Below are 11219 nucleotides of genomic sequence, written 5' to 3'. Positions count from 1 at the left end.
AACACACAACTTACTGTACATCAGAGAATTCATACTGGAGAGAAACCTCACAAATGTGACGAATGTGGGAAAGCCTTTATCCAGAGAATACAACTTACTGTACATCAGAGAAGTCATACTGGAGAGAAACCTCATATGTGTGATGAGTGTGGGAAGGCCTTTAGACGAAGTACACAGCTTACCGTACACCAGAGAATTCATACTGGAGAGAAACCCCACAAATGTAATGAATGTGGAAAGGCCTTTATCCGGAACACAGAACTTACTGCACATCAAAGAATTCATACTGGAGAACATCCTCACAAATGTAATGAATGTGGGAAGGCCTTCATACGTAGGACACAGCTCACTGTACATCAAAGAATTCACACTGATGAGAAACCCCACATATGTAACGAATGTGGGAAAGTCTTCATCCAGAGCATACAACTTACTGTACATCAGAGAATTCATACTGGAGAGAAACCTCATGTGTGTAATGAATGTGGAAAAACCTTCAACCACCGATCATCCCTTAGTTCCCATCTGAGAATCCATACTGGAGTGAAACCCTATAAATGTAAAGAATGTGGTAAAGCCTTTATGGATAGTTCTTACCTTACCTACCATCAGAGAATTCATACTGGAGAGAAACCTTATACATGTAATGAATGTGGGAAAGCCTTTAATCATAGATCATCCCTTAAAAACCATCGGAGAATTCATACTGGGGAGAAACCTTATAAATGCAATGAATGTGGTAAATGCTTCAGTAACTGTTCATCACTTGCTTGCCATCAAAAAATCCATACTGGAGAGAAACCTCACAAATGCAATGAATGTGGAAAGGCCTTCATTCAGATCATCCATCTTACTGTACATCAGAGAATTCATACAGGAGAAAAACCTTATGAATGTAATGAATGTGGGAAGGCCTTCAAACACAACTCATCCCTTACTTCCCATCTCAAAACTCATGCTCGAAAGGAACCACATAAATGGAGCCGACAACATAGTCATCATCAGAAAAATCATACAAGTAAGAAACCCCTTAAAAATAACAAAAGTGGTAAAGCCTTCAACCACAGCCCATCCCTTAATCATCAGAAAAGTCACGTTGGAGAGAAGTCTTGTGAAGCTCAAACCCCTCATCCCGACAGTACTTCAATGAATCCATGAGCTCATCAGTGTGGGTACTCAATTGCAGGTTGCAGCCTAAACACACCTCACCCTGTGCACATCTTAGTCCATGTTCATCGTGATATGTCTAACAAAATTGTTGTGTCAGAATTTGCCAGTTAGCGTATAGTAGCATTTTCTGTTCTTACCTTGATCTTGCTGTGATATCGACATTATTGTACACCTCTCTATATAGTTTCTCCTTCCTAAACTTCAAAAGGGGCATACTTCTAATTCTCCTCTAATCTCTTCAATTTCTCCTGTCCCCTTAATTAGTTCTTCATCTACTTCTAGACAGCTTAAGGAAGTTATTTTCAAAAGTTCTGTTCTTGTTCCTCTTCTATTTCTCCTTTTTTTGCCTTAGCAGTATCATTTATTTCCATGCCTACAGCTATATAAACTGAAGTTGACTCCTGGATCATTATCTCTAGCTCTTAGCTCTCTCCCAAGCTCTAGACCCACATGTTTTACTCCTTATAGGATGATTCCATTAAAGGCCCACCATCATTTCAAACCCTACATGTCCAAAGCTGAACTTTTTGTTGTTGTTGCTTCTGACCCTAAACCTGCTTTTTCTTTTGGCCTATTTGTCATTGATACAACCATTCTCCTCTCTTTGCTGTATTTGAAACCTTGGTTTTATGTTTGGTTCTTCCTTCTCCCTTACCTCACATACCCAGTTACATAACCAAGTCTGATTTTAGTTTATTTCACTTATTTATTTGTTCATTTAACAAATTTTCATTTAGCTTATTCTGTAAGCAGAGAACTTTGCAAATCCATGCTTAAATACAGAGCTATAATGATATGTTTTCCCTGCAATCATGGAGATCACAGTCTAGTAGGCAGTAGAACACAATATCTGTATTATAATTTGTGCATTCTTCTCTTATGATGTTCCCACCTTTATCATCCTAATTCAAACCTTCCCTCCCACCTGCCTGGAACAATACAACAATCTACTAAAAAGTCTTTCCTTCTCTGTTCGATTGACCCTCCAGTTCATCCTTTACAGGGTTGCCATTTTTGCACATAGATTTGATCATGTCATACTTATGCTCTAAAATCTTTAATGGTTCTCAGTAATCTATAAAGAACAATTGAAACTCCTGCACCTGCTATGTAACATACCTGTACCCCACAATTAGACATTAGAGAATTAGACACAATTGCTATTCCAATTCATGTACTCTTTCCTTCAGTCAAACCAGATAATGTGTTCTCTGAATATGTGTTTTCTGTTCATGCTGCTCTCTATGCTTAGGCTGTTTTTAACCACTTGAATTCTACTCATCCTTCAAATCCAACTCAAATGCTCCTTTTTGAAGTCTTCCATGACCCTGTGTTCTCCATGCCCTGCTCTGTCCCCAGATTTCACATAGCACTTTGTGCCTAATAGAATGTGCATTATTTTAAATTATATTTCTCTGGACATGTCATCTCTATACTATAAGTTCATGGCGGCAAAGACTGTTGTATGTAAAAATTTTCCCCCAGGACCTGTCACAATGTCCTTCACACAGAAGATAATTATTGAAGTGAACTTAAATGAATTGATGATGTGAAAACTTTTATTTGAAGTGTTTAATCTGATGAAATAGCAAGGAAATTCTATTATAGAGAGACTTTATAAGCGGTCCCTGCTCTTGTACTAAACTGATTCTTGACTTTATGTTTTTAATACTCCAAAAGTCCCTTCTCCCTTGCATCCTACCTTCTGCCCTCTAGGCTAATTGTCCTTCAGTGCATCTTAATGGGGATATTTTCTTGTTGATGTAGCTAAATGAAACCCCAAATCTGTAACTTTCCCAAGAATGCTTATTTATTGGTCCAGATAAATTTATGATTAGTAGAAGTTCAGTAAGGTGGGTTCTTGGGGTTCATGTAAGCCAGCCCCCTTACTTTATAGATTAAGAAACTGAGTCCAGAGAGGGATAAGTAATTTGCCTAAGGTAGTAAGTGACAGTGCATGTTAATGAAATAATGCATGTGAAGTCCTATATAAAACTTAAAATGTACAAAGGTTTCAGATAATTCTTAGGCTTGAGCTATGCTTCGTGGAATAATCTTAGTAAGAGTTCTTTGTTTTCCTCCTGACTACTTACCAAAGTGAAGGCTAAATTCAACCCTGGAAAAATCATTTTTACTGTAGCCCCACTCTGGGTTAGTTAACTTCACAAGACCAAGGAATTTCCCCTTTGGTAACAGCAATATTTTTTTTTTTTAAGTTTTAGGCAATTGGGGTTAAGTGACTTGCCCAGGGTCACACAGCTAGTAAATGTCAAGTGTTTGGTCTGAGGCCGAATTTGAAATCGCATCCTCCTGATGTCAGGGCTGGTGTTCTATCCACTGTGCCACCTAGCTGCCCCAGCAGCAATATTTTTTTAACACAATAAGCTGTTAAGTAGCACCACACTCAGAATTCTGGAAGAGGTGAAATTCATCATTTCACTTTTGCCTTCTCGGGATAACTCTTTTCCAGGAGCTCATCCTGTTTTTTATACTTGTCAACCTTTACCTACTCTGGAATTAAATAATTTTGTGTTTAGGTGATGTATTAGCAGCCTCCCTGGAGTTACCTGTAGGTTACTTCCTGGAGTAACACAGGGAATAATATACCAGCACACAGCACTTGACAGTTCATGATGCAGCTACAGGATGCACCACCATGGGGTTCTGGACAGCTTTCAGGGTATGCTTAGAATATACTGCTGCCCATGTTAGCCAAGCCCCCAAGCCAAAAAGATAAGATTTTTAAATAATTCACACTTCTTAGATCAAGATCTAGGAGTATCTTGTCTACTAAATCACTGTTTCAGGAAAACAGGGGGAAGGATTCAATAAGAAAACCTCAAATTAAAGTTTTCATTTTTCTAAAAGGAAAAATCTGAATTTTTAAAAACTTTTTTATAACTGTATTTTGATATGATTGGTTTTCTTTGTAATCCTATGTATTTTATGCATTTAAAAACATTCTGGGAAAGAGTCCATGGATTTCACCAGACAGCCGAAGAGTTCATAACACAAATAAAGGTAAGGACCTTTAGAGTAGTTAAGTATGGATTTAGTAGCAAAATTTATTTTAAAAATATTTGTGTTCCATACTGATAAATTGAATAACATTTTTTAAAATAACAGCGGGTAAAGCATTTATAATTGTAACAAAATGTAAATTAACTGAATTCAGAAACTTAAGATCCATTAGCAACACTGTTTGTGGAAACATTTAATTTAGAAAGTTTTAAATAGATTAAAGCTGGTAGTCTAAATTTTTCCATGCTACCTTCAAAAGCAGGTAGTAGCACTGATCTGAGACAAAATACTGACTGAATGATGTCAAGGGGAAAAAAATTATCTGTTACATTAGGAGGTCCTATTCTAAATGAGAATATATAAATTTTATCTGGGACATTTGGGTTTCACCTCTAACATTCCTGGGAGTTTTCATTTTGGGAACTTCTTTGAAGAGATGACCAGTGGATTCTTTCAGTTTCTACTTTACCCTCTGGTTCTAAGCTTTCTGGGCAGTTTTCTTTTGAAAGTTCTAGTAATATGACATCTAGGCTTTTTTGTTTATTTCATGGCTTTTACATAACCCAATGCTTCTTAAATTATCTCTCCTCAATCTGTTTTCCAGGTCAGTTGTTTTTCCTGAGATATTTCCCATTTTCTTTATTTTTTCAGACTTTGTTTTATTATTTCCTGATGTCTTTTAGAGTCATTAGCTTCCATTTGACCAATTTTTATTTTCAAGGAGTTTTCTTCAGTAAGGTTTTTCCTCATTTTCCAAGCTCTTACTCTTCTTTTCATATCTTTCTTCCATAATTCTTGTTTGATTTTTCTTTTTTTTTTTTTCCTCTCTCAACTTTTTAACTCTTGAAATCCTTATTGGACGTGTGTCCAAGCTGCATTTTTCTTTGAGGCTTTTCTTGTTGATGTTTTCAAGTCTCTTCTTAGTCTTGAACCTCCCTGTTACCCTAGTAACTTTATGGTCTAGTTCTTTTTTATTTTCTCATCCTTCAGTCTACTTCTTGACTTTGAACTCTGTCAGTGTTGGGCACTGTGCACTTCGGGAGAGGGGACTGGGATGGGAAGGGAAGGAGATTTCTGGCCTTTTACATTCTTCTGCTTGCTTTCACAGCTCATTCTGGGGGCCTGCACATTTTCAGTGCTGCCAAAGTGGTATGATCAGGGAGATGTATGTTTACCACACTCCTGGTCTGAGCTTGACAAATTCCTGGACCAGTTTTGAGTCTGTTGGCTTGTGTGTGGTTGAGAGTCAGTAGACTGCTGCTGAGTTCAGTCACAGTTAACCTGCTGGAAGGTTCTACAGGTTCAGAGGGGCTGAACTGCTGGCTGCCTTTTGGACTAGGACTCCTGCTCTAAGGGCTTACTTAGTGGGCTAAAGGTTAGAACTCGGTCGTTGCTACTCTGCTCCTGGTATCAGAGTCACACAGATATGGTTCTAGAACTTGTTCCTTGATCAGTGCACATTTAAGAGCCATGCTCACTTGCAACTGTTCCTCTCTACCCTGAGTGACCCAGAATTGGGGTCATGGACAACACTCCTGCCAAGTGGCAATACATTTCTGCACTAAGTGCTGATTCAGAAATCCCCTGGGATTTCTTTCTATTCTAGTGCCCTATCTCAACCCTCTTTCTCTCCCTAGGCACTGAACACTCCTCACTTGTTGCTGCCACACATCTTCTGGCCAGTCCTTGCATCTGAAGACTTCTCTGGCTCCATAAGCTGCCCTGGGCTGGAAATATTCACTGTGACTTTTTCTTGGCCTTTGAAGTCAGAATTTTATCTGAGAGGTTTTTGAGTTCATTGTGGAGGGCGTATGCTGGGTGGGCTAGGCAAAAATGCTTCCTTTCACTTCATCTTTTTATATATTTTTTTTAATTTTATGGACTTCCATTTATTAACAATTTTCTTCATGCCTAGCCTAAGTTTGCCTCTCCCCAACTTCTGTTGCTCCTAGTTCTGAGGCCAAGAAAAACATGTCTAATCTGCTTTTCATTGTTCTCTGTTGGGTCATTATCCATATCCCACCCTCTCTTTCCCTCAACATTCCCTCCAACTTTACTGCTTTCTTTTGAAAGCATCACCATTATTCCAGTTATCCAGGTGCATCTATTTCCTTATCTCTAGTCACATGACCATTGCTACAGTCTTCTAACTGGTCTCTGGGTTCCTAGTTTCCCCCTTTTTCAATCCATCCACCACACGGTTGATACAACATATAAGCTGCTTACTGATTCTTTTCAAGAATCTTCAGTAGTTACCTATTCTAAGATAAACTACAACTCAATTTGGCACTAAAAGCCCTTCACGTTCTGGCTATCCCACCTATCTAGGCTTATGACCCATTATCCCCCTTTTCCCACTTTAGAGTCTAGCCAAATTAGACTGGGTTCTTTAAATTCAGCACTTACTTCCTTGCATCTGTACTTTTGCATGGATTGTCTCCCATGACTGGAATTGTACCTTCTCTTTTTCTGCATCTTGGTATCCCTAGCTTTCTTAAAGACTAGGTACAAATGCCATTTCCTGTAGGAAACTTCCTGATCTACTTAGTTGTTAGTGCTCTTTCCTTCCTCCTGAAATCATGCATACATATTTTTTTACATTCTTCTGCCCCTTCCCCCAAGAGAATGTATAGTCTTTGGAAGTAGAGACTATTCTTTTTGTTCTTGTAACGCTACACTTAGTACCATGACTGCACATAGTAGATACTTACAGAATGTTTGCCAAATTTGTATCATTCCACGTGACAGCCTTTAAAATACTTGAAGATATTTATTTCCCCCACAAGTGTAATCTCCAGGTTAAAGTTTCGCATTTAGCAGATACTTCATGATGGTGCTCTGGATGTCCTTCAGCTTGTCAATTTATTTCCTAATGTGGAACTACCTCTAGCTGTGGTCTGACAAGGGCCAAAGGAAAAAAGGGACAATAATAAAAGAAAATAAAGTTGATAAAGCTTTAAAAATGTTTGTCCCTACCCCTTTTAGCAAGGGTCAAGCTTCCCAAGATGGTGGTGGTGATGTTTGGTCACTTCAGTTGTCTGACCCTTTGTGGCCCCATTTGGGGCTTTCTTGGCAAAGATACTGAAGTGGTTTACCATTTCCTTCTCTAGCTAGTTTTATAGATGAGGAACTGAGGCAGAGTTAAGTGACTTTCCCAAGGTCACACAACTTGAAAATATCTGAGGCCAGATTTGAGCTCAGGAACAGGTCTTCCTGACTCTAGGCCCAACACCCTAACCACTGCACCACCTAGCTGCCCAGGGTGGTGGTTTGGGGGTTTGTGAGGCAAGGCAGTATATGATTTCTTGTGAACATCCTGCATCCAGGGAGGATAATAATACATACAGTTGTTAGGATAGGGAAACGAATGTAAAGATGTGAAATAGGATCAGGCCGCATAACTGATTTAAAAAAAAAATGTCCCACCACAACAAACTACCTCTTTTACGAATTGAAATGTCAGGAAATGAATCTCAGAAAAAAAAAAAGTCCACCGAAACAGAAAGTATAGGGAAGGAAGGTATAGGCAGGATTTGTGATTGTGCTTACAAAGGAGGCTGTGTGGCACAGTGGATAGAGGGGCAAGCCTGGAGTCGGGAAGACTCCTTCCTGAGTTCAAATATGGCCTTGGATGCTTTCTAGCCATGTGACTGGAGGCAAATCACTTCACCCTGTTTGCTTCAGTTTCCCCATCTGCAAAAATGAGCTGGAGAAGGAAGTGGCAAATCATTCCAGTATCTCTGCCAAGAAAACCCTAAATGGGGTCAGGTAGAGTTGAACACAACTTAAATACAACTTGGAAAAGGAAACGAAAGAAAGCAACGCTTTTGTCCCCTGGGAGTTCCATCTTGTATGAGCTACAGAGAATAAAGAAACTATGTGACGAACAGTGAACAAGATAGATTTCAGAACAAACAAAGAAATAAGGAAGAAGTAAATTAGTACTTAGAAAAGCACATCAGAAGTGAACATTAATCAAAAGGAAAGGGTGGATTTGGGAAGAAGGGAAAAAAATATTAATTGTAACCATATTCTGGGAGAGGGCAGAGTAAAGGAGAAAGGGAGAACCAAGAAAAATAATATAAAGAAACTTGAAATAGGCTAGGGAAACAGGAGGAAATGAAGATCTGGTGGGAAGAGACGGGTCGAAATAATTATTTGCAACTCTTGCTAATTGCAAAGACCAAGTACTGATTTCCCCTTGTTTATTATCCCAGAAACCCAACCTAATGTAATGGGAGAAGCAATTTCCAGAGGTCAGTGGAGGCCCTTATGAGAATCTAAATGTGACTTTAGAAAACCAGATTACCATGGTTAAAAAAGAAAAATTAACAACAAATGAGGAATTAAAGGAAATTGTCGAAATATTCTCAATTATGTGGTATTAAAATTTAAACTTGAAATGGATTAATCGTTACAGAAATATAAACAGCTTGATTAACAGGAGAAGAAATACATAGTCTAAAAACTCAAGTCTTAGAAATTGAACAATCCATAAATGAACTAAACTAAAACACCTTGGAATAACAAGTGAATTTTATCAAAGATTCAAAGAACAATTAATCCCTACATTTAGATAATTGTTTGTAAAGATGGGAAGGTACCTTGTTAAAGGTGAAATATAAGAAAAATGTGGTCCTGATAGCCAAACCAGGGAGAAAACATAGGCCACTGTCACAAATTAATAAGTAAAATATCAACGAAGTTGATAATATAGTAAAAAAAATCTTTGACAACATTAGATTTATACCACAAATATGGGAATAATTAAATATTAAGAAAGCAAAGTGTTTTCAAAATATGGTTATGGCAGTAGATTTGGACAAAATACAGCAGTCATTTATGTGGGAAATAAAAAGGATTGGGACTTGTGATTTTGTAGTTCTGGGAAACTTGCTAGATAAGAAAATTTCCTTTACTACTACAGGTCAGCACCTTCTCTGCACCTGTAGTCAGTCTTGGAGCATTATGAGGTTGAGTAACTTGCCCAGAAGAAAATAAGAAATAAGCATAGGAAAAGAGGAAGCAAAATTATCTCAGCAGACATGCTGTTCTACTTAGATCCAGTAGATTGAATGAAAAAAAATTAGTAACTTTAACAAGGTAGCAAGATATAAGCTAAACTTGCAAAATAGTCTTTTTTTTCTGTATTTTATGGGAAAAAAACTAGGAGGATATAGAAAAATATTACATTTGATATAACTACAAAATGCATAAAATATTGGAGAACTGATCTATCAATATGCACTCAGAACGTATATGAATACAGCTACAACAGAAATAAAGGAAGTCAAATAATTGTGAAAAATTTGTTCATGATAAAGCTGTACTAATAAATGGCAGTAATACCCAAATTTAGCAATGCAATTATCAAGGGGTTTGCTGAACTATACAAAGTAATAAAAGGCCAAGACTCTAAAATGAATTTTTTTTTAAATGAGGCAGGGGAAGGAAGGCTACCATTAACAGTCCTCAAAATAAATAAAGCAGTAGCAGTTGAAGCCATTTGGCATTAAAAAGTATAAAAGTCCATAAATGGACAGCTTACATAGTAAGCAATTGAGTCTAGTGTTGAATAAATACATGGTGAGTTCAATAGTTCACAAACCCTTGGGGTCATTTGACAAGGCTGGAAAAATTGGACCGCAAGTAGGTGTTTGATTAAATTTTTTATGCTGTGCCTCAGGAAGTTCCAAAAGTATATACTATATTAATACAAAAGGCAATATAAAAATAGAGGATAACGGAAGGATGGGGAGAAACCTAAAAGTACATTTCCCAACTAGTGTATCTAGAATTAGAGATAATCATTTCTAAAAATGTTTTGATTTCTTAAATTTTTTAAAGCTTTTACAAGAACAAAATGTATCTAAGATAAGCCACTGATTAATGAAAAAAAATTCTTGCAGCAAATCTTTGATAAAGGTCTGATACATGGTGAAGATATATGGTAAGTTGATATAGATATTTAGGAACAAAAGTCATTTCCCGATAAATGGTCAAATGAGTTTTAAAAAAAAAAATGCAAATTGTCAATAGACAAGTGAAAGAATGCTCCAAATCCCTAATAAGAAAAATACTAATTAGAACAAGTCAGATTTCACCTCCCATTTTATAAAATTGAAAATTGATTTTAATTCTATTTTTAAGACAAGCTAGCATAGGTTTAATACTCCTCTCCTGTGTAACTTCAGCCTTCACCTACATTCTGGAGAAACTTGCCTAAGGTCAAACTTTTGTCTCATTACGTCTACCCTTTAATCTGGTAGCCTTCATTTAGGTCTTAATTATTTTAATTTGTATCTTCAACTTGGTATTCACCACCTTTGTAACTCTGTCCACCACCCACTCAACCCATATTCAAGTTGATTCAATCAAAACCTTGGCCAACTACACCTGTGCCTGAAGAGTAATCTTCTCACCTAAAGACTACTCTCATTTTCCAAACCAGGAGGCAGCCAGGTGGTTCAGTGGATAAGAGTGCTGGGCCTGGAATTAGGAAGGCCGCAGACATAGTAAATGCTGTGTGACCCTGAGCAAGTCATTTAACCTTTGCCTTAATCCACTGGAGAAGGAAATGGCAAATCACTACATTATCTTTGCCAAGAAAACTCCATGGACAGTACTGGTATGCTGCGGACCACAGGAGTCATGAAGAATTGAAGAATCAGAAAACTGAGCAACAACCCAATGAGAATTGAGGAGCTGAGGTAACAGCCCACCTCACTAAAATGTCTACCAATTGGGATTGTTTTACTTTTGCAAGGGAGTTCCAAAAGATATACTGTCCTAGGTTTAAAAGACTCTGTCAGCCCTCACGCAAGGTCTTTGGACATTGAGAGACCATTGCCCAATTTGTTGGTTGCTGCTAGTCTAATAAATTGATCATGCTTGGAACCTCATCTCTCAGTTTAATTTTCAAATACAACAACCATTAGATTTGCAAGGAAAAAAAATTATAAATGTTGCAATGTTTGAATACAGGAACACTAATGCGCTATTAGCAGAAGTGTGAATTTGTCCCACCA

General features: G+C 37.6%; 2 protein-coding genes across 2 annotated transcripts in view; one reads left to right on the top strand and one right to left on the bottom strand.

The window, feature by feature from the left end:
* LOC114045455 (zinc finger protein 260-like) overlaps positions 1–2726 on the top strand; it is a 15473-nt gene extending 12747 nt beyond the window's left edge. The window contains 1 exon segment of the mRNA XM_027865480.1: positions 1–2726. This exon segment is cut by the window's left edge and continues 11 nt beyond it. Within this exon segment, the coding sequence (XP_027721281.1) occupies positions 1–1158 (1158 nt within the window). The 3' untranslated portion in view covers positions 1159–2726.
* Positions 1–11219, bottom strand: part of LOC114045459 (zinc finger protein 420-like) — a 115728-nt gene that overhangs the window by 71080 nt on the left and 33429 nt on the right. The gene's annotated exons all lie outside the window — the stretch shown is intronic.

Source organism: Vombatus ursinus, unplaced genomic scaffold, assembly GCF_900497805.2.
Source record: "Vombatus ursinus unplaced genomic scaffold, bare-nosed wombat genome assembly UNPS02014778.1, whole genome shotgun sequence".
Taxonomy (NCBI): Eukaryota; Metazoa; Chordata; class Mammalia; order Diprotodontia; family Vombatidae; genus Vombatus; species Vombatus ursinus.
The sequence above is the reverse complement of the archived record's forward strand: the minus strand, read 5'-3'. Positions and strand labels throughout refer to the sequence as shown.